The 25,514-nt window shown below is 37.8% G+C and overlaps 1 protein-coding gene across 1 annotated transcript in view; it reads right to left on the reverse strand.

Moving 5' to 3' along the window:
* LOC139745385 (uncharacterized) overlaps nucleotides 1-22,475 on the reverse strand; it is a 97,052-nt gene extending 74,577 nt beyond the window's left edge. The window contains exons 1-2 of the mRNA XM_071655778.1: nucleotides 22,242-22,475; nucleotides 21,472-21,810 (exon numbers count right to left, since the gene is read on the reverse strand). Coding sequence (XP_071511879.1) covers nucleotides 21,472-21,810; nucleotides 22,242-22,475 — 573 coding nt within the window. The remainder of the gene's footprint in view (nucleotides 1-21,471; nucleotides 21,811-22,241) is intronic.
* Nucleotides 22,476-25,514: the final 3,039 nt, after the last annotated feature.

Consider the following 25,514-nt stretch of genomic DNA (forward strand, 5'->3'; position numbering starts at 1 on the left):
TATTATCATTATTATTATTATCATCATCATCATTTTGCGTTGGGTAAGCATGGATTACATGATTTTGCTGAAATATCTGCGTAAGCAAGTCTAATAATAATGTAAGGATTGCGTGTTTCTGTATTTGAAAATTTTCTCAATTTTTTTTTAACATCTTGAACATTTCCCCGAAAAGGAAGGATACGGTAATTAAGACACGAGAAAAGAATCGTGGAGTCAAAACTTTTCAAGATGTGATTGGAAAGAAAAAAAAGTGTTGAGTTTGTTTAGAATTCCAGCATTTCCTCACTCCTCATAGCAACTTACATTGATAATCTATGTGAAATTTCCACACTAAGTCATATTCAACAATATAAAGGCCTAACAATTTTAATGATTCTACATAATGTAACGATCATTGATCGTTTTCAGGGCAGGTGAATAACAGAGTTACTAGATAGCAAGTAATTGTTTTTGTTTACATGAAGAGAGAACTTATTTTCCTGAATCCATATTTGTACTGACTTTGATTCTCTGTTCACTTTATCTAAAAGGGCTATGAGGTTTCAATGTGAAAAGAAAATACAGGAGTTATCGGCAAACAGAAGAAAGGACTAAGACGTCTGATGAATGCTTGAAATCATTTTATATATAAAATTGATAAAAGCGGTCCCACGAGAAATTTTGAGGGACCCCGCAAGATAATGTTTCATACACACTATAGGATTATTGTTATCGATACTAACAAACTGTTTCCTGTTGGTTAAATAGCTCTTGAACTAATATAAAGCCTTTCCACGTAGTGCAACACAATGCGATAGTTTGTATAACAATATCATGAGTGATAGTGTCAAAGGCCTTAAATAGGTCCATGAGTATACCAATGGTATGCGACGAGTCATTAATATCATGAACTACTTTAAGATAAAAGCAAGCAAGGCATGGGGTTGTAGTATATTTTTCTTGAATCCAAATTGAGAATCACAGAAAATATCAAATTCAATTTATAACTTGATTATACAAGAGTAAATATTTTATGATTTTGGAAGTAGTGGACGGTGGACGATAAGTACTTCATCTTCTTTATTACGGTTTTATGAGTTGGAACAATTTTAGAAATTTTCATTTGATCAGGCACTTTGCTGTTAATAAGTGGCATATTATTGATCTTTGCAAATCTAAATGTTCAGTAGACAATCAATGTCAAATAATCTCTAACTGTTTGGATACCGAAGTTGAACTTTTAAATTATCATAATATCTTACTGCAGATAGCCAGAAAGAAAGAAGCATGATCATATAGCTACACGGCGTGATTCATTAATGTTAGGGCCCAGTGATATTTACATTATTAACTAAAAAAACCAGCGACAATACATGTGAGTTTAATTTTTAGAAATGAATTGCGACATCTTTATCAGCATTTCAATGCAGTATTATTTCCCCTCTACCATTTGCATTGTTTCCATTGTGTTTGGAGGTTATCAAAGATTGATATGAAGAATAGATCGTACTGATGAAATCTGGAATTCTGAATAAGCCAAGTCACGATAGGTGAAAAAAGATAATGTCAAACAGTAAAAAACAAGCAATCAAGCTTTGGAGAGCTACAATCTTTGACAAGCTTGAAAAGTAGCAATCAAAAGTTTTGAAATATGAAAAAATGCAATAATCAAAATAACTTGATATTTTTCTTGGTAATTTTCCCACTAAAAATGAAATGTCATTTCCAGTTTGGCAACTACATTCACGTTCTTTATTTCATTGTGCTGGCGTTTAGACAGTCCTAGAAAACACTGCGAATCAAGCGTAATTACATAATAAGTAGGGATACTTGTTAAAAGTGACGAAATATTGCTTGGGGCATTCCAATAACCTCAGTCCAATGCAATTTTCATATAATTATGTCGTGACACACTCAATGTTTTTAGGGGACACGCTTTACTTAAAAACTGTTTCGTTGTTTGGTTTAAAGAATAGAAACTATATGTTTCCATGGTTAGGATTCGTCTGTTGAAACGTTGCGTAATTTGCAACGAGAAACAAGACGCATGTCTATTATTGTTTGTTCGAATTTCGTCCACATTGTCAGCGAATTAAAGTGGTTCTTTGCAAGATTTTAGCAGGCCTCTTGCGCCGTGATCTTTCAGCCGTTTTTTCCTATCAGAATTTGCGACAAAACAACAACAACAATAACAACAACATGTTTTGCTCAGTAAACACACCATCCTTCTCCCTTTGGAGGAGGTAGCGATGGACCTGCCTCTAGTGCTAGATGTTCGGTAACAGTATAGAGCTCTCACTTCCAGTTTGCATCATACTATGACGTCACGGGCATCTTCTGTTGGTAATTGATACACAATGCTAACAGCACCCGACACACTCCTAAAAGTGCAAGAGATATTCATCTTTGGTAGAACGGCATTAAACGTTGCTCTGTCGGAAGCGACAAGAGCGAGAGAGAGAGAAAAAAAATAAAAAGAATAACGTTATGGTCAACACGTAAACGCGAAGAGTGAATTTGAAAAGAAGTGATATTAAACTATCGTGTCCAAGACTAACGCCTACAATTCTTCCAAATGTATTTTATGTTGCGAGCTCTTTAGATCGGAATTGAATGTATTATCACTATTTTCTTGGTTGCTTAATTGTTGTGCAAGTGAAATTTATTTTGTGAATGCGCAATTCGTCATGGGGAAACACGTGTGTAACAAACTTCGTAATCGGTCGCTTCCAGGTGATTATTTGATATGAATATAATTATGTGTACATGAAGAGTTCTTTTCCAAAGGGTGCATAGATCCACTTTGGGATGGTATGGTTAATGCAATAATTTTCCATGTCCCATGATAGTGCTCAAAAATGGGATCAAGAAAATGTCCCTAATAAGAATTTACGTGTCTACACTGAATTTTAAAGAATCGATATTCTAGGTAGATCTTGTGGATTTAGCACCTCTTGGAACAATAATTTTCGCATGGTGATTTACAACAAGTAAAAGTTGTTTTAGTGACTAATTTCTGTGACTTTGTGATATTTTCCGGGATGATTTGTTATCTCTATACACTCTCCTTTTGTTTTCTCCATCTCTTCAAAGAATGTATGTATTCACAGAAATGGGGTGGATTTCTTACAATTCAGCTTTCCAGTGATTAATTGATTTTGTTTTACTTTATTTCCGAAGCCCTACAATCAATTTAAAGAGTAGATGCAGTCAAGGATGGAAGCGATAGACTGGGCGCGCAAAAACACACACAAACAAACTGACCAAAATGAATATAGTATATATATATATATATATATATATATATATATATATATATAGAGAGAGAGAGAGTCCACGTGTTGGCAAGATAAAAAGATAAGTAACAAAGCTGCAACAAAGTTCATGCTGTATTCACCAACGGTTTATTTCTTCACACAAATTTTCGGGCGTCTCGCCGCCCTTTCAACACTTGAGAAAGGGCGGCGAGAGAGAGAGAGATAGAGAGAGTATGTGTATGTTATAAAATGTCAATACTTTCACTCATTTAAAAAGAAAATCTTGTGTTGGTGGTTTTCACCTCATAGGGTAACTTTAATCAATAAGTTTGCACCTCATTTATTCTCATGACAGATTTTTATTAATTCATTTATTTTGTTGTTTGTTTGTTGCTAGATTTTCAGCGGTTTCGATATACCATTTTTGGTATCAAAAAAGAATTAACTGCTGATCAAAAATGTTAAATACTTCAGAAGTATCAAAATTACAGTATACAGTAGTTGAAGCACGTTGTAGATTTTAAATTGTATGGAACTTTTGATATTCACATTTCTCTATCCGAATTATGTGATTTGGCAGACTAATTGATTCTCGGCAGTAGTGTATGTGCGGCTTTATCAGAGGAACGTTACTGTATAGGTCACACACAAACACGTATGCATATATATATATATATATATATATATATATATATATATATATACGTACATAGACAGAAACATGGAAGAGAGAGAGAGAGAGATAAGGACACACATATGTCATATCTGATCCTAATTAAAATGTACTTTTGTTTCTTGCATGACTCATACCGAATTAGAGTTAATGGGGTCGATAACGTAAATCGGGGGCGGCTGATACACTGAAATAATCCTCACGTAGAGAACGCAAACGGGAGAACTTTCCCGAAATATCGAGTAAGAGTCAAAAGGTCTGACTCCCCGATGTCAGCCAAGATGCACCTTCCTCTATTTCTGTCCTCAGTGATCAAGATAGGAGAGTATTGTCATCGACTGTCCCTCCCCCTTTCATTGCATACTTCGTCAGCTGAACTTTGCAAACACTTCTCCTCCCTTCTCGCATTATTATACAAGTCGCGTCTTTTTTGACACCTCAGCTTTCCCCCGCCACCTCACCCATCTCTCTCTCTCTCCCCCTCCGGCCTCGGGCGGGGTTTATAAAATGTGAACAAAAATCTTTCATCAAAATCTCGTACTCTTATGGAGTAGCGAGTTTTGCTGGTTCCGTGCAACTGCGTTTTCGGAGAACACTACCGTACAGCCACCTTCCCCCGCCGTTTCGTGCCGTCAATGAGGGCACATGTCTATGACTGCGTATCCCCCAAACTCAGATCAATTACAGTTCATTCTTGCTGCTATGCAGACAACAAACTTTACACATCGCCAGCAACTTCCGGGTTCTGAATTTATCTCAAAGGGGAAATGCCGAAGCCACGTAAGCGCACGGGGGTACGTGCCCAGACAGGCACCCTCTTTCATCCACGACAAACTACAGATTCCTCACCCTTCTTCTTTCCCCGTTATTAAAAAAAAATCAAATTAATCTCGTATGTTCCTGACTTCCCGATTTTTGGCTTTTCGAGATTATCTTTTTCCCATAAGATAACCATACATCTGTAAACCATTTCTATATTTGAAGAAGCAGCGAAGTTCCTCCTCATTCTTTATTTCTTTTCATTTAGTCATGTCCGAAAGTGAAAACTTGTCAGTGTCTTGGAACTTAACACGTTATGCTCCTCATAGCTAAAGTGAAAATATAGGTAGAAACGTAAAATCTCGGGGAAAAAATAATCATGAAGTTATGTGTGGCACCCTGAAGTCTCATAAAGATGGCGTCTGCGGTCTTGTTTACGGAATACACATTCACTCTCATCAGAGAAAGAATATCAATGTCAAAGAACAGAATGGAAATAATTGAAACAACATGGTATTGGTAACAGATGACTTGATATCTTACATACATCTGAAACATTGCGTGCCGATTTGGGACAATACCAACGGCATGCAATCAATGTAAGACGAATATATTACTGACATTACAGAATAATGCAGTACGCGTATGTTTAACATCTTGCTCACTCTGCACCACTGTTTAAAAATAAAGCAAAAATTGGGTTTTTTAACTTTCAGAATGTATTACATACATATGATTGGTGTATAGTTTCCTCCAATTACTATATCAGCACATGTCATGTAATAATGTTCATCTAGTCAAAGATAATTTGGTTTATTCAAAAGATCTCGCTTTACCTTTCCCATTGTTTGGAATTCCATATACTGTGACATACGCCCATGCACAATCATAATGGATATTCTTGACAATCTCTCTCAAAAAAATGTTCTCGCTTAAGTATCACCGATTGTTATCTCCCCCCGAGGTGTGTGATTTGATGCGTGTTCTATTTGTGGGCGAGTATAACCTGTTAATGTCTATGTTGTGTTAAGGGGATGGAACAGTTTCGGTTGAGAGGGGGCTTCTGGTTTCCAATGTTTTTGATAATGATTTTTTTTTTTTTAGATAATGAGAAACCTCTAACGAAATATAAAAAAAAATATTATTGTATTCTTAGAGGAATTAAAAGTTTATTTGATGAAAATTGATTTTGAAATGGCTGACATAAAAAAGCGATCCTAATAAAAAGTGGGACCCACCTTTTATCAGGATCGTTTTGTTTCACTTTGTTTCTTGGATATCTCAGCCATTTCAAAACCGATTATTATCAAATGAACTTCACGAGAGGTTTCTCATTGTTTTATCATGATTAAATCATCATCAAAAATGTTGGAAACCACAAGACCCCTCTCAACCGAAACTGTACCATCACTTTAACACGACATAGACACAACTAACAAGTTACACTCGCACACAAAACAGAACAAGCATCAAATCACACACTTCGGGAGGAGATAATAATCAGTGATATTTAAGCGAGAAAGAATTTTTGAAGGATTGGTTTCTAAGTATCTTGCAAAAAGTTAAAAGCTGAATTCTCACCTCAACCAAAACCATACCAACCCTTTAAAGTATAAGAGGACTTTAGTTCCACAAGGCTTCCGCCGAGCCTTATCTCATGTTCTTGTTCATTTCACATTGATTCGATACAAAGGTCTGCCCTCGGATCGTTCAAAATTGATGATGAAGTATTGTGTATGCATTTTCTTGATGCACTATTATTTTTGTATTGTTTGAAATGGAAACTAGTGAAGAAACGAAACGAAATCACATATTTGGAATTTATATAACGCAATCATCAAGCGAAGAAGCATGTCATATCTATCTGTGGTGTCCTTTTACAAGATTTTTCTTTCGAATATATTCAGTTCAAGATAACTCGAATGGACGAAGAGACATGAACGTGCGCGATGCGACTCGGAATACTTGTGTATGGAGTGAGACTAAATAATAACAAACTTCGCACAACAAGCAGTCGTAAAATTCGAAGCATGCACAGTATGCGGATTTACACGAAACATTAAAAACTGAAAAATAAGTACATTCTCAGTTTTGTCGCATGCCATGTAGATACCTATTTGACATGTAAAGACTTGAATACATTTCAAACGAAAGTTTTCCTATTGATATAATCAAAGAATGATTGACTTCTTATACATATCTCATCCAAAGTACAAGAAAGAGAGAAAAAGAAAAAAAAAAGAGAAAAGGTCACTTGTGTATGCACCGGAAATATCTAAACTTCACGTCATTGCTGAACTTCATACTCATTTGTCTACTCTCTGCCCTCGCCAGATATTTGCTTGAAATTTTCGGAATCTCCTCAGAATGAACCATTTGCTCCGAAATTTATTACTGTGAAAGGGAAACTCTTAATTTCCTCTTATCTGTCTTTTAGCTCTTTCTTTAATTACAAGCAGGTTAGTGAGTATTCACGGTAAGAATTAATGCAAGTACAGAATCCCATCTAAACAATTTGAATTACTATTTTACACGAGAAGTTCCTCAAGTAACTCAACAGTACAGTATGTGACTGGTCATCACATTACCATAAATTCAAGCGAGGAATGCTGCAAACTTTCGCGATTCAATTGGCAAATTATCTGACATTTCGTGTCGCAAAATATCAAAAGTTCCAAATATTATTTAAATTCTGTTTTGATTTCAAACTCTAAAAATACTTCATTGAAGTTTGCAAAATTCCTCTTTATAAGCAATATAAGCAACAAATTCCAGCGATGTTTCGAACTAGTGGCCACATTTATCGCATGATGCGGAAAGCTGAGAGTCTGGAAGGGTTAAAAATTCCAAAGTCAGAAAATCGGTGGTCGGCGATTTAATCAGGCCGTGTCAGTGACTTACATTTTACAAATCGAATGAAAACATTGAGAAACAAATAATCAAAACTTGCATTAAGTTACGGTGCGAAGACAAGACAAAGATAGGAAATATAACATGGAAGGGCATTTTTCGTGGTTATTGCATACATGGGTTTAATATCGTGATTGCTGATTACCTTGGATACACTGTTCTAAAGGGTCTACGTGTACTTTGATTCCTTGTATGGATTATTCAGTACATAGTTTTTTAACTATCAGTAAGTCATTAATCGACATTGCGCTAATTTCTCGTTAAAATCTATTTCACTGAAACTTAAACAAATATGGGAAATCGTCCGACTGCGGATGGGTGAGCGATAGTCTCTTAAGGTAATGGTATGTATGTGTGTATATACATACATGCATTTGATATGTTTTATGGTGATATTCATAATAAACTAATTGGTATTAAAAATAAGTAAGCTAGCTAGAAAAAAGTGGGACATCCTGAGCAAACAGTGAAATGTTAAATAAGTGTGTAGTGAATACAAATAAGTAATTGAGCGTTTGCTTCAGATCTCTGATGTCTTTGGCTTGTCGCTCGACTTATAGTGAGCTTATACATGCTCGATTATCTCTAGAGTCAGTGATAACAAATTATCATCCGCCCAATTTCTTTTACGCTTAATGACACCTATTGCCGATGACATAATGTCATACCCTGATTACAAGGCCTTTGTTAGATAACGAAACAATAAAAATGTATTATTTGTAAAGAAGTACTTTCAAGGATTCGTTTTTGATGTGTGACTAAAGACACGAAAGACCAAAGGCAGAGTCATTTATATATCGTGAGAATAAAATTCAAAATTGAAAATAACGAAATCGGGGGCATTTCGAAAATGTCAAATATGACATTCTTGACGGAACACAGTATTTCCTGATTTAAAAATGATTTCGCTTATTGCATGGAAATTCGACATTTGTCAAACATGATGATCGCAATCTATCAGAGGAATAGAACACCAAAAGAAATTCCTGTTGACTTTTTTTCGGATATTTAAACGTTCCCATGAATAGGTCAAATCTGGTCCTGATGAAAGGGTATTAAGCTTGTTCGGTGATTGCGATTATTTCGACAACAAGAAAAGATCAGGAACCCTTTTCAATAAATGACGCAAGTACTATTTACTGTGTAATCTTATTCTAAGAATCATAATAGTAATGAAAAGGTAAAATTGAAATGAAAAAGTTTAGATATTCATGACTGATATGAAGCAGACCTACTGTAGCATTACTGCAATGCCGTTTGGAGAAAGTTATGTGAATGGGTTTATGTTTCCTGACTAGTTGTACATGTGCATGCTTTGAATAATACCCAGATTCATTTAATATTTTTCTTCGTTTTCCTATACCTTATCTGTTCTTTTGCTTTGCCTTTTTTTCCGACGTCGACTTTCTAATATGTGGTATTTCTTGAGGTTTTTTTTTTTTGAGGGGTTGAGGAATATTAAGTCTAAGGGTTATCAGTAAACCTTAGGCGCGTTACTGAAAATGATGCCTACAAAGTGTATACGTGTGTACGTGGCTGTGTAAGATTTTGTCACTGTGAACGTGTGATGGACCTTCAACTGTTTGGAAAAACAACAGCAACAACAACAACTAGACATGAATCATGCCCATGTCATCGCACGCCCCCGCCATACCACATGCCATGCAACGTCCACCCCTTGGTATTTTTGACAGGGTCCGACAGGAATGAGATTCGGAGTGGCTGATCGGGAGGACCTCCTGATTGGGGGCTGAGCGCAGCTCTCCTCTCAGCAGGCACGACGAGTGCTGGAGAATTCAGGATCTCTTCAACAAGTCAAGAGTTCCTTTTTAACCATCGTACGGAAGCAAAAACAGGTCCATCCTACCTTTGTCAATAACAAATTGCTCCCACAACATGACATTACTTGTGTTTTGATATATTTGTACGTGACTTTTCCAGGCATTCTACACTTGCTGTTCTTACCGTCTCCTTGCCTTCCTTCACCCAAAAGCATAATGTACATCACAAAGACGCACATTTTAGTAAACGAATAAGCATCGATACGGTTACAGTTTCGATACAGTTACAGTATCGATACGGTTACAGTTCGTTATTCCGAAGGTTTGTCATTCCGAAGGTACGTTAATCAGAAATGAATTTAGGTTCCCTAGTCAAAAGGTTTGGTAATCCGAAAATTACATAGGGTTCTTTATTCCGAAGGTGCGTTTATCCGAAAGCGGTAGGGCTTTTAATTCGTAATTCCGAAGGCTCGTTAAAGCACTTTCTTATCATTTTCTTATTAACGAATCTTCGGAGTAACAAACCTTATTTCATTTTCGGATTAACGAACCTTCTGGATAACGAACCTTATTCTCACAACGAACCATCGAATTAACGAACACCACCCATCGATACTGGAATGGAGTTTCAATACCAAAACATCATCATTTATAGACCTACTCAATATGAGGGTTGGCTGTTACAGTGCGTGTGTGCGATTTTCCTCCTTCATTTATTATTTCTATTCTTTTTATTCTTTTTTTTAAGAAGCGAGGGGCTCTTTTTTCATCTACCTGTCAGTAGGTTGATTTGTGTTTATTCTGTTGTTTTTGGTAGACTATGAACATTAATTTTATCCACCTCACGTGCACCTTTTTTACTCAATCATAGCAGTACTCCTACTTCTATACAGTTTAACAACTTCATATCGTCAAAGCAACAAATAATGTGGGTGTCTTTGAGACCTCTGGGACACCGGAAATTACAGGCACGTGCTCACGTTAAAAGCAAGAGATTATTAAGCAGAGGGATGAAAATATGGGATATGAATTTTCTTCAATTTGTCTCCCTCTGTACGAATGAACTTTGTAAGATCCCAAATGTTGATACATGTATTTTAACAAACATGTCGGAGAAAAGGAACAAGCGGAAAATCGAACCTATCATCTACTGCTTTCCGGGCAGCGACACTACCACCAGGCTATCCCTGGTTGCCGGTGAGATTAGCTCTTCATGTAACTCGGGATAACTCGCAACAATTCGGCACGACTCGGCGTAACTCGTAGTGAATCTGCAAAACTCCCCGTGAACTCGCGAGTGGTTCCAAAATTTTTAAACATGTTCAAAATTTTCCCTAACTCGAACTAACTCATGCTGAACGCGTTTAAACTCGTAAATTTTCCTGCGTGCTGAAAAATCCCCACTCGCAACAAGCCTGCGTAGCTTGCCCGGAAAGGTGTGACACGGCCTTTACAGGCCGTGTCATATCTTTCCGGACAAGCCGTGCGTGCGACTTGCGAAGAACAATTTTTTACTACCCGGAGGTCCCCACAGATGACCTGCACGTAACAGTACCTAGCACGTATCTCACCCGTAGTCGCCCGGAGGTGCGCACGCAAATCCTTTTTACCCGTAACATGTTACCACCCGTAAACATGGCTGCGGGTAAATCGGACTTGCGTGCTCCGGGCAACTACGGGCGAGATAATTTTCCTGCGTGCTGGAAAAACCTTACTCGCAACAAGCCCGCGTAGCTTGCCCGGAAAGGTGTGACACGGCCTTACGCCGCCGAACTCATTCGGTGGGGACAAAAACCAACTGCACTTACAATTTGTTGATGTGATTATTGTGGATGAGCAGAAAGTTACCAAAATGTGCCGTCAATGTCCTGCACATTTTGGTAAATTTACCAAAATGTGCAGTTACCAAAATGTGCCGTAAGAATGTTACGGCACATTTTGGTAATTTACCAAAATGTGCTATTTACCAAAATGTGCCGTGACAAACATTGCTTATTAAGCAGAGGTATTATGAAGATTATTGGGTATAAGTTTTCTTCGAGTTGTCTCCCTCTGTACAAATTAAATTTGTAAGATCGCAACTGCTCATCAACCTAATTGTCATTGTAATCCTCATCAATATCATTTCACAAGCAGGTCTTCTCCATTTAGCCAAGACAAGACGGAGAGAAAAAATAATAATAGACTGAAACAATGAATTTCGCACAAACAACGAAAACACCAAAATTATCATATCTTTATCATATGTGTATAGTGCATATATATTTCCTCTCTGAATATCAATGTTACGTGTCTCTTTTCCCCTACAGAATTTATTCCTGGCAATCAGATCACGAAGATATATCAAGAATGTAAATAAAGAATGCATTTTGTAGCCTTTAAACGATTCAGATGTACAAAATTTACATTCATTTACTACAACGTTCATATTGCCGAAGAATGAAAACGAAATCGAAATGTAACGTGTGTTACAGTTCATGTTATCACTACACAAACTAGGAGTCTTGCTTTTTTCACAACCGTACCAGGTCCCCGTCACTCTTCTGTCTGAATCAGTAATGACAATAACTTCTTACACAATACTTGCTTTAATAAAGGGGTCACGCTTTGCTGTAGTTATGTCAGTTTTGTCTCGAGGAGATGAAAATACAAGTGACACGAGCAGGAGACAAAGGAGAGAAGGAAGGAAAAGGACAAAAAATGTGAAGAACCATAGCCACGAGAAAAGAACAAGTCACAAAGGAGTATAGGCGGACTGTAGTAGAAGAAGAAAAAGAAAATTAAAAGGAAAATTAAACAGAGTATTTGAAGGTAAGTAGAGATGTAATGGACGGGCGTTAAACATGTTAAAACAAAAGCCCAAACAAAAATTTGGATTGACTGGAAGCAGCAATATTGATAGAACACATCTGTAAAAGTTTGAAGAAAATCAGACAACCCTTTCTAAAGTTATGAATTTTTTAAAGTTTCGGTGCCGTCATTGCTGGATCAGGAAACTAGCTACTACACTTTATGAGGTCATTATGGACAGCAATATAAAGAAAATGCAAGGAGAATTCCACAAAACTTAATTTTTCATGAAAAGTACGCATTTCATTGACTTCTTACTAACATACGTTAATGGAAATATTCCCCCTTCTGAAAGAGGTAAATCAAGTGCTCTTTTATTCTGCTAGGAAAATGAAAGTAATTTACTAATGTTGAGTTTTTTTTGAAAAATATTTTCCTTTGTTGTCCATAATGACGTCAAGAAGTGTTGTAGTCTCCGAATCCAGAGATGACGGCACAAAAATGCATAATTTTTGAACGGATTGTGCGATTTTCCTAAAATTTTCATTTTCATTTTATAATTGGGCTTTGGTCTCCTTAAAAAATGGAAGGTATGGGCGTGGGCTTCTCCTGCAGTTCTTGAAACAAAAATCATTTAATTGGTCTCAAGTCTTGATGACAAAAACCGAAAAAAAAGACAGAAAAAGACACACACAAAAAAAAATGTGACAAGAAGGGGAATGAGACAGTTTTGAAATAACGGAGAGATATATATACACTGATAAGTAGATAGAACAAGAGGGAACGAGGAAGAGAAAGTAGGAGGGGAGAGGGGTCGGCGCTGCATCAATAGACCATCGCCCCCATACTCGCGTTGAAAGCGGTCACTTTGTGACGTAAGCTGCTCCCCCTCAAAGCTACTCAGCCTTCCTCGCACTGTGGATTAGTTTCAGGAGCCGCGCATCACAAGACTTCTCGCTATCTTTTCAAACGTCAAATTCCACCAAACACGTAGGTGATACACCTATACCTCGCTGATACATTATTTGAGTTTTTACTGTGTTGCATTGCATGTACAACAAGTAACAAGTGTAACATGTGTAGAGGAAATTCATGGTATACAAAGGCTTATGATATTATCATAGGCGTATGCTTTCATGTGAGTGAAATAAGACAAAGGATGGTTGGAAACACTACACGTGTACACACAAATACAGAACGTGTGTAGTGTGGTTCCCTTTCAACTGCTTGTAATAATAATGATGATAATAATGATAATGATAATAATGATGATAATAATAATAATGATAACAATAACAATAAAACTAGTAATAATAATAATCATCATCATCATCATCATAACAACAACAACGATGATGGTGGTGATGATGATGATGATGATAATGATACGAACGATAATGATAATAGTAATTATAAAAATAACAATATGGTCTTCTTTATCTAGAGTAGCCTCTGAAAGCGCTGTCATTGTTCCACCTGATTTCAATTACCCCAGCGTTGCAAGGTATCTACCCATTCATACACATGGGTAGAAAGGGACACGGTGGGTAATAGTTGTCCAAGGGCGCAGGCACTTGACGGGATTTGAACTCGGGACCTCCAATGCAAGTCAAGAGTCTTATCCACTATGCCACAGTGCCCACACATATAATGGCAGTAGTGAGATGAAAACTAGGAGATGAAAGATGTAATGAAAGATCTGAGCAAATTGATATTTCAATGCATAACAATCAACTCGATTTTATCGGGATTTTTTATTTTTTTGAACTTCCCTCAACATCATAATTGATGGTATGATAAGATTTGTATGGAAGCTCAAGAATGTATGAAATTTACGAATGCCGTCATCATCATCATCATCATCACCATCACCATCACCACTGCTGAGTCATTAACAATCATCAGCATCATCGTCGTATAACTGGACTTTACGAAACGTCAATGTCTTGCGTTCGTGCCTGGAAAGTACTTTCCTTCACCGCGATGTATTTTTCATGAACTGTTTCGGCCTTGAGTGACAAAAGGTTGAGTCCACGCGAAATGGAACCAATCACGGGCTCCGATTTCATCTCATGCATATAATGTATGCCGTGGACGAGAGACGCAAGCCGTAAGTCGTGTCACGGTCATCGGAGGAGAGCGTCTCATATTATTCAGCAGCTAAACTGCGGTTCAACCCCGCTGAAGGGGGCGGTTGGGGAGCGGCTGAGTTGTTTCGAGAGGCTATGACGCGAAATATGTCACATCAAGAGGGCGCTAATGACGTAGTCCAGATGAATTATGCGGTATATCGAATCTATTCATCTGTCTTTAAATACTATATACACTTCCTATGGACTTTTCATGATTCAATAGGGATAATCTCAAATTTACTCACAAAAACCCCCACTGCTATTAAGTCCAAGTGTGTTTATACAAATAGATATGGTGATCTTCCACGAAGAATCTTTATGAATGTTACATTTCATCATCTAATACAGTTTTTAAAAAGGTGTCGTTTCCTGGATTCGGAGGTCAATGTATATCTTATCCTGGCAATCCGAGATTCAGGTGGAATGATCTAAATGTACCTTCACGCCTACCTGATTATACAGATTATGACGAACTAAATGGGAAACAAGATAAAACACAGATTAATAATAACAAACAGTCGATATTTATAGTGATTAACCAGCTGCCTTTGAGACAAGCATGAGTGAGTGATCGCAACACGTATCGTCAAAACAAGAAAAACACAAACCGTCCCATTGAATTTCGATAAACAGTTCACCGCTTGACCTAATTCCACTATCATCTAGCAAGTTAGGAGCGAAGTCAAGCTGGACCATGATCTGACGATGCCCTAGAAAGTCAGTTATTACGGCCGGCGGTTAGGTGCTGTGTGTGTCGGTACTTGATACGAAAACGAAATGGGAGTATTCATTACTACCACAAAGCGCACACGTATCACGCTCCTAAGACTGCGGGGAAACTGCGTGACATTTCTGATTATTCTGTGCCCACTAATCACCTGTTGCACTAAATTATATTTGTGTTGATTGATTGCTTACCCTTATTAGTTGTCATAAAAAACACACAAAACAAAGAGTTACTACATTAACTTCTTAAGCGACACCTACGTCAAGTTGGCTCTCCTGTACATGTCTTCTGGCTGTAAATTTCAAAGAGCAAAAATCAAATCCATAAAAAAAAATCTTGGTCATGAAATAGGCTAAGTGAAGATATGCGATGACAGGAGACCTTACTAAGTGACTTAGATTTTGTTTCTTTCTCTTTGTAAATATCAAAAGCATAAGCAATAATACCAAATGCTTGAAATGTAGAAACCTGTAACTTTACCATCTCAAATTCTACCAAATTGATTAATCTTCCTTTCTTCACCACTTTCTAGATACACTATGTACCGAGAAAACCCCAAACCATCATGTATAGATGCGACTAGAGGACTATACATCTTGTCGAGATGTAGAATCTTGATTTTTATCCTCGTCCTTTGTAAGTAGAAGAAGTAAAATAATAAGATTAATAGTGTATTTTTTATTTCTAGGGAAAGACTTATACTCTGTCCATATATACATATATATATATATATATATATATATATATATATATATATATATATATATATAGTATTATTAAACATTAACTTAAATCGCATTGGCTTTATTCCTTATCCGGATTAAACTTGTTTTCACGCTTCTTGGCATTGTTATATTATTGTACAAAATGTCTAGAAGAAGAAGAAGAATGAGAATAGAAAAAGCAGACGAGAGATGGAGAGAGGGAAATGAGAAAGAGAGAAAGAGTGTAAAGAAAGAAATGCAACCATCGGCGGAAAGGGGTGTTTTATAATGATACTCGTTCTAGAGGGCACGGTGATACAAGGGGTGTTGCCGTTCGGTCTAAGTGGAAACACTTTCGGTGTAAACAGGACTGCAAAGTTGGCGTGCATGAGGTGCAAGAAATCAATTTTACTATTATGATTTAGTACTACGACGATTGAGGCTTCAAAAATACAAGACGGTAATGATGTTCCACGAGTTATTTGATGTAGCTGCACGAATATAAATCACTGAATGCGTGTCAGTGTTCGGGACTGAAGCAGTGATGATTCATTACTATTGAAATCACTTAGCTGCTATTGGCCTCCCGTAAAATCCCTCTGAGTTACGTTTACATTTTGGCAGGTCAGGAAAGAAAGAAAAAAACAAAACAATTACAGCAGAGGAATGGTTGGGTGGGAATGGGGCAGATGTGGGAAGCAGAAAGGAAGGGCCGAGCGGTTTTATACCGAATTCAATCAAAATTGGTACATTATGGGGTATCATAATGTTAGAAAACGCCGTCTTGGTGTACGCGTATGAAGCAAGAAGGCTAGATGAAACTGGGCGAGGAAGACAGAGGAGGCCGAGGGAAGAAGGGGAGGGAAGGAGAGCAAGGAACTATGCAAATGATAAGAAGAGAGAAGGAAAAGAGATCGTATAAGCAAAGAGAGGATACGAAATAATTCCACACAACAAAAGACTAAGTATATTGACTGCATATGAAAAATAAAACAACACAAGAACTACACAGTAAAAAATTGAATGACGAAAAGCGGGGTTGAGGTGGGGAGGAGGGAAGATGGTGTTCATCGTAGAATGGACAATGGAATGATTGCTGGTGATTATCTACAAAACCAAACCAAATTGCTGACTGATTTAATGAGACCGAGATTCTGGAGATGGCGAGAAATAATGACAAAAGCTGAGACCAGTGAGTGTATACCATAGCAACTGATTTGACAAACGGTAATTACTCCATCTATATAAAGGATTAGTAAACTCCTGACGGTATAGATAGATCGATAGTTAGATTAGATCGATAGAAAGACTGAGTGGGGGAAAGAAGATGGACAGAGAGATAGCAATATATAATGACATCAAAATGTCATCTGAGTCATCAAATGGTACTTTGATTCATCAATGAATGGATATATTATATAGTCTTTGGTAGATAAACATGCATCACGTAACGAATACTTGTATTATATACATACATACACACGCACACACACACACACACACACACACACACACACACACACACACACGCATGCATACATAACGCATAGGGCCTATTTTATAGGCCTATTGTCAGATAAGAATGGTCACATAAGATTTTATATAGAGACAGAGCAAAGATACAGAGGCTACATCAAAAGAATGGAGGAGAAACAGAACAGGAAAAAAAGATGATAAGTAGAAAGCTTTGTGAGGAAACCGAAGCATAACAATTATGTTGTTAGGTCTGCGAAAACATGAGATTTATATGTTGTGTGAGAAATCATTCATTATAAAAGGTACGGCAAGGAGAAAGCATGTGGGAGAAAGAAACTTGAACCTGCATGGAAAATCACTTTTGCAAGAAAACAGCTTAATAACGTATATGCTATAGCTCACGGACTGCAGAATAAACACGATTCGTCTTCATTCAAAACAAGTCTGAGAATAGCAACATTCCTTTCACAGATCTGGCACTCCTCAGATAAATACTTCATATCCATTTTGCATTTTATTTTACAAAGGTGAAAGCGTTCAGATGGCAGCTATATATATATGCGTTTCGAAATGGTGGCAAGCAAAGGAACTTTTTTATTATTTCTTTTTCCTTCTATCCACGACCATAGGTACACGATAAAGATCTTCAATATGCAGTGATACGATGAATATGTTTTCGTAAGGACGTGATTTACAACTGCTGGAAATAACATTGAGATTCTGCGACATTTATTTGGCCGAGAATGGAAGATGACACTGCCATCACCATACCTGCCTGTCATTATCACGTACGCCATCAGCGGTCCTCCGCTATCCCTCAGTGACCCCTGCTAGAGGCGTTAATACACTTCAACAGCAACAACAATAACTTATACTCTTCTCTCAATGCTATTTCAAATGGGGAAAACGTCATTACAACCTGTACGAAAGAAATGGCTTCAGCGTAGAGTAGCCGAATGGTGTAGACAATCCACACATTCTTCAGAATCGAGTTTCGTCTAAAAAAATAATGATAAATACCTTGTAAAAGTAAAGTTCTTTCAATACCGGCAGGAGCTACAACACGTGAGATACACAAGTACACATACACACACGTACATACATACATAATTATAAACACGCGCCCCTAAAACAACACACTTACAATGTATAATACAATAATTTGGAGAAATTGATAATGCTAAAAGCAATCTAAAAGGACATGACGTGTCTGCTGGAGAATTCCTTTTTGTCGGAATGAGACTATGTATACTTCTACACATTGACAGTTTGTCAAACGTGTTTGAAGATTTGAATGATGAATTAACGCTCATGGGTTATTTTATTTTCCTTAATTCTTCATGCTTTGTCAGTAGGTAATATAAAACAGATTTGTTTTGTTTTTTAAATCTAGTGCGTTTGCTATGAAGTAGGTTCGTCATCCTCCTTTCTTGCATATGCTTGTGCGTATGTGTGCACGTGTGTATGCACCTGTGTGTATATACATGTACATGGCTTTTTTTTTTGCAAACTATTATCATTATTTGCATGAACGAAACTGAAAGCATAAATTTATGTGAACACACCATAATATTCACACATTGATTGATAAGCAACATACAGGATGATTAATAAGAAGAAAGAGACATTTTTATTTGTTGAATTCTGATTTTTACTACATTATGAAGATTTGATTCTATCGTACCTGTCGCTGTATGCACTTGACATGAATGTGTGGTTACGTGCTTGACTTAATAATGTTGTTTGTGTTCGTAGTCATATCTCACTCGTTGTCATGATACTGATCAATAGTCTTGTTTTTCTGTGGCTAAACATTCCAGAGGACAACGATTAATGAAGTTCTTATGTAATCACAAATTATTATATAACAAATCACGAGCGTGGTTACAATAACGTATTGTTATAAAATTGTTTTGCAACCCTAGTTTTTGAGGGTGCAGTTTGTGTAAACATCTACTTGAAGAAAACTTTTTAATAGTACATGTATTAATGAGATACAGATAAATTTCAAACCATTGTTATATGGTGATGATGACGCTTAGTGCAATATTACCATACTTATATATAACACAGTGCTTATATAGCGCATATCACTACCGTGGTGTCTCTATGCGCTTTAAAGGAGAGGGATGAAAGTAGAAAGAAGAAATGCAGTGTACAATATGTGTACCATAAATGCAGAACCAAACTCATTCATAATACTTTTTGAACAGAAATGTCTTGAGAGCAGTTTCAAACTTTAACACTGTGGGAGCTTCTTTTATATAACACGGAACAGCGTTCCACAGTGTGGGAGCAGCATGGGCAAAAGATCGCTCACCATAAAACTTTGTTGTGATAATAGGACATTGGAGAATATTTTTCTGAGTTGATCTTAAATTACGAGAGGGAGCGTACCTGACCAAGAACTTACTGAGATATTCTGGTGCCATTGAATGGCGGCACAGATAAGCCAGTAACAGTATCTTGAAAACTATACGTGACTGAATAGGAAGCCAATGGAGCTGTTTCAAAATGGGGGTTATGTGAGAATTCTTCGTGCGGGTGATCAATCTTGCAGCTGCATTATGAATTGCCTGGAGTTTATGTAGCTGTGAGTCAGAGATATTATTCAACAAACTGTTACAATAATCTAAATGACAAATAACAAAAGCCTGAACAAGCTTCTTAGTGGTCTTTACATCCAAAAACTGACGAACTTTTCCAAGCTTATATAAAGCGAAGGATGCTGATTTACATTTATCTGAAACAAATTTGTCCATGACCATATTCTGATCGAATGTCACACCAAGGTTTTTGGCTGTTTTACCAGGTACAATGGAAGTACTGTCAATCTTTATTGCAGGAAGTTCCATTCTTCTGCGAAATCGAGATGTAAGGTGTAAGATCTCAGTTTTTTCATCATTCAGTTTAAGACCATTTTGGATTGACCATAGTTTAATCTCTCTGATACAACATTCTACTTGAGAGATTGCATCCTGCATGTTACAAGGTTGAAATGAAATGTATATCTGAGTGTCATCAGCATAACACATCCCTGACATTTGGTTGGACACGATAATATCGTGTAAAGGAGAAGAATACATGGTAAACAACATTGGGCCAACCACAGAGCCCTGGGGGACACCGATATCTAATACATGAGCAGAGGATTCTAACTTCTCTATTACAACTGTCTGCCTTCTCTGCTTTAAATATGATTCAAACCATTTATAAGCAAGAGATGTGATACCAAACTTGTGTTGCAGCCTGTGCAGTAAAACATCATGCCTGATGGTGTCGAATGCCGATGAAAAATCAAGCAGAACAAGTATGGCTTCATTGCCATGGTCTAGAGAAAGATTAATGTCATTTGACACTTTGAGTACTGCTGTTTCACAACTGTGGAATGGTCTGTACGCAGACTGCAGGGGTGAGTGTAAATTGTTATCAGAAAGATAATGCTGAATCTGCCGAACCGCAGCTCTCTCTATAATCTTTCCAAGAAATGAAAGATTAGCAACTGGTCGATAATTCTTCAACTGCTCGGGATCCAACCTTGACCCTTTAATTAGGGGAAAAACAATGGCATCCTTCAGACTTTTAGGAAATGTACCCTCTTCAAATGATCTATTTACGACGCATGTGATATATGGAGCAAGTTCTACAACACACTTCTTTACAAAAGAAGTTGGCATTGGATCGAGTTTACATGTTGCAGCACTCGACTTCTTGATAATTTCCTCTACTTCATAAATCTTCATTCTTTCGAACTTAGAGAAATTCACGTTCTTGCAAATCTGGTCTGGAGCTGGTGTGGGATCTGTACTCACGCTACACAAACTGTCAGATATTTGTCTAACCTTGTCAACGAAAAAATTCTGAAAATATTCAGGTAATGCCACAGAATCAACACTAGGTAAAGTTAAAGAATTCGGCTTAGACTTAAACATCCTTTCAAATTTCCGGAACAACTCACGAGAGCTACAGTCCTCAAACTGTCCTTGATGATATTCTCTCTTTCTTGTCGTGAGTGCTTTCTTATAGTGACAACAAGCCTTCCTGAAGATTTGATGGTGTACCTCCAACTTGGTTGACCGCCATCTACGTTCAAGGCATCTGAGATCTTGTTTCAGCTTATGAAGGTCTTCGTTGAACCATGGAGCATGGGGGCGAGGGAAAATCAAGCGAGTAACCAGTGACGCATGCTCTTCCAGTAATTCAGACAGGACTGAGTTGTATAGCTGTACCAGTTGTTCCAGATCATTAGGGACAGATACGTATAACATAGAGCTCCTGACATCCTCTCGGAACACATCGAGATTGATCTTATGAAGTTTCCCAAACGTAACTTCTGTCCTCTGTTGCTTTGGCTTATCAATCATCAGAGAGCACATCAGGGCACAATGGTCAGAGGGAAGGTAGTATGTGGAGTCCAATTCAGAGACAAGGTTATCAGTCATACGAGTCAGGAGGAGATCCAATGTGTGCCCCCTGAGGTGAGTTGGTATAGTGACATGCTGTTTTAGGTTCACAGAGTTGATCATCTCCAGAAAACAGGATGCATCTCTATCTGCAGGATTGTCTACATGGAAATTAAAATCACCTGCCAGCATTAGCTGATTTGGATACACAGCAATCTGTTCAAGAAATGAGGAAAACTCATCAAAGAAAACCTGCGTAGGTGACCGGCCAGCTTCAGTTCTTTGAGGACGATAGACCACCATGAGGCGAAATGATGATTTTTCTTTTGCACTAAGTAGAAGATCAATATACTCAAATGATGTAAACTGTCTTGTGTCGTACTTGTGAACATTGAAAACTTTCTCAATGCATACTCCCACACCTCCACCCAAGCGACTCTTGCGAGGAGCGTGATGGAAGTCGTAGTTCTTAAGGCAGCTAGTTATATCAGCAATAGCTCGATCATCTCTCACATCACCCGACAGCCAAGTCTCAGTCAATGCTAGAATGTTAATATGGTGATTGATTATGAACTCACAGATTACCGGTGTTTTTGATGTTATGGACCGTGCGTTCCAGAGAGTGAAACGACATATTGATGACAGACCTCCTTCTTCGGGGCATAAAGCAGCATGAGGCCTGGAAGTTGAGCGCTTCTTTCCACCTTTTCTTCCCCTCTTTGTTGGCTGTTTGGAAGATATCTCGAGTTCATTGATAGTCGACCACACTGAAGGACTGACACGTCGGTGAATATGGTTGATGGCAAGGAGTTCAGACCTATCATACTGAATTCTCTCCCTTGCTGTATTCTGGGTTGTTTGGGATGAAGCTGCAGTGGCATCATGGTTAGCATTGGAAGTACCATGCTGTAGAAGAGGTCCTGGGTTTTGCTGCACATCACCACACTGTGCAATGTTAAATGTGGAGTCTGCATTACTGTAGTAAAGTACTGCCTTCCCTATGAACTTCACTTTGACAATGGGACATTTAAAATGCCATTCCAGTTGCTTAGTAGACCCAGGTGTTATAAGGCTTATATCTTTGTCTGCCTGGCCAGAGTTGCAGAGGATGGTCAGGACAACAATAAGCCACACCAGAATAGAACAGAATGGAAAATGTAAGTAACAATCGCCATGTTACATTCATGTTCACGATGAACTGTTCATTACACTATAGGGCTTTTTACACTTGTAAATTTTTGCTTAGCCCCGGACCAACGGTGGGGCTAAGGGGGGGGGGCCTTAGCCCCACCGTTGGTACGGGACTATCCTTAGCCCACTTTCTGTTTACACTCGTTTTTGCCAAAGTGGGCTAGCCCCACCGATAGTACGGTACTATCTGGCCCTGCAAAATAGCAGGGGTTAGCACCGCAATTGCGGTGCCAAGCAAGTGAGTGTAAACAGAACGAAAAAATAATCCTGGGCTAAGCGACGGAGACGAAGTCCGACCCTCACTGACCAATCAGAAACGAGGTAATCAAATGCTGCCGGTGCGTGCGTGTACGTGTACAGTACACAGCGTAATTATGAATATTCATGTGGTTTGGAAAGTCCGGGGCTAAGAAATACGAGTGTAAAACGGTCAGTTTTCTCCTTAGCCCCGGACAAGAGATAGTACGGGACTAATTGGCGAGTGTAAAAAGCTGAAAAAATTGGTACGGGACTAACGATAGTCCTGGGTCAGAGAAAATCCGGGGTTAAGAAACACAAGTGTAAAAAGCCCTAGTATGGACCAACTGTCATTTTCGCAAAAGATATTTTAACCACAATCAAGACTAACTGCGCATGAAGTAAACATTGATCTGAATCTGTTGGGTTCATTCTCACTCTTTGTGAACGGCTTCACAAGAGAAATATGGTTTAAAAAAAATCACGCAATGAACAACAAACTAACTTGTGTAGAAGATCGTTTTTCTATCAAGAAAACTGTATCGACGCTTGTTGTCGTAACGTGTCATATTTTAAACTGTGGAGCAAAGATCGCGAGTCTGTAAAAGTTCAACAAACTATCACAGTCAACTACACCAAGTGGATTATCATCTATCAGGGTATTGGGGAGAAAGGGGAAAAGGTGCATGTACAATACATTTGTACAAGATTTTAGCGCATAAGAAGTTCGTTTGTTCTAATCAAGTTTTGCTAGAGAATCGAGTGAGCGAGGTCTATATTCCACTGCAATAAGTCGCTTTATCGAAAACATCACAGGTATACCATGCTGTGTATTGCTTGCCCTTGGCGAAGGCAAAGAAAGGACGATTTTGGAGACCCCATTCCTTCTGCATATTTTGAGTATTCCAGGGAACTTCGTTGGAACAAGACTTCCCATTTTACAAACTCCCCTAACAAATTTGGTAAATTTTCATCGAGTATTTTTGTTTTCCCATCTTGGATCCATCTACTAAATGCCGTCTCTCCTTCGTCTTGGCACACTGACAAGTAAATGTCTTTCGAGGTTTTTTTTTTTTTTTTTTGGTTTATTTGTTTGGTTTGTTGGTTGGTTGGTTGTTTCTTTCTTTCTTTGCCATGAGTATTAATAATCATTTTCTCATCATCAAATTGTGATTGTGAATCAAATTCCTACCACTCAAAACCTCACTCCAAGTTACTTTTTTTTGGGGGGGGGAGATTTTGGGCCCACTTTGACTGTGGTGGTAATGGTACCGTTGGATTTTGTCTAGACGTAGAAGGAATATAACAAAACAAACTCATACATCAAGACGCTCATTCATCAAATTCATGTGGGGTAATACTCGGCATAACCACCTCGGCACGGGTCAACTACCTTTGAAGGCGCTCAAGTTTTTATCGTAATACAACACTCTTTTATATCCTTTCTCTATTCGTTTAACATGAAGAAAACTAGACTATTAAGTCTCTATATTTGTTTTCCACTCCTGTTATTTCAATCATGGCAAAAGGTTTTAATAGGATTAACTCTCTCTCTCTCTCTCTCTCTCTCTGTCTCTCTGTCTCTCTCTCTGTCTCTCTCTCTCTATATATATATATATATATATATACATCCTTCCTACAGAAACTCTCACATGCCTTTGGCGCTCAGTGAAAAGTTCATGCAAAAGAAAAAAAACCCACCGGAGCTGCCATATTTGACTGATTGAGGCATCTAAGACTTCTCAAATGGCAATCGAATGCCAGGTGCTCTTTACAGGTAACCATTTTAAAGGGTAAACAAGGGGTAAAAATTATTATCGTGATGATTTACGCTCATGTACGACCAACATGTATATTTATCACTGGCCTCTAAGCATATTTCAAAAGTCGCAGAATCGTATTTTTTTTTCAAATTTTTAATCACATAGAAAACAAAATAATAAAAAGGCTTGTTACTTCGATCCTTCCTCTACAGGAGAAAAATAAAGAAGGGAAGAAAAGACAAAATACCTCAAAAGCAAGCAGTAAATGATATTTTCTTTCCCTGGATGACGAGAGCATAAGGCGTTAAAAGATCAAGGAAGTGTCTCTGATATTTTACAAAAATGTCTCAGCTACACTGTAGTTATATAACGAATAATCACAGTAATATGTTAGGGAATAAAGACAATATTGATAGGATGTTATTAGGTATACGTCCACATTGAATGTACCTTTTAACCCTCAAATAGCCCACTGAAGCTACATTTGCTATACGGCAATTGATACATTAAATTTTGATCTTGTTTCGAACACTCTGACAGATGAATGTGTATGCATAGTCATGCACCAATATTTTGAATAAGCTGTAAAAACGCTCGAATCAAGGTTTACTTTTTAAAGAAAATAAAGAAGAACCAAGATAAAGAAATGAATACGACGACCTTGACAAAGGAAAATACAAACTACGTGATAACACTTATCGCTATGTTTATAAGCGCAATCGCGAGAAG

The sequence above is a fragment of the Diadema antillarum genome, unplaced genomic scaffold (genome assembly GCF_040938485.1).
Source record: "Diadema antillarum isolate AM-2024a unplaced genomic scaffold, OU_Dant_1.0 seq00001262_RagTag, whole genome shotgun sequence".
In the NCBI taxonomy this organism is placed as follows: domain Eukaryota; kingdom Metazoa; phylum Echinodermata; class Echinoidea; order Diadematoida; family Diadematidae; genus Diadema; species Diadema antillarum.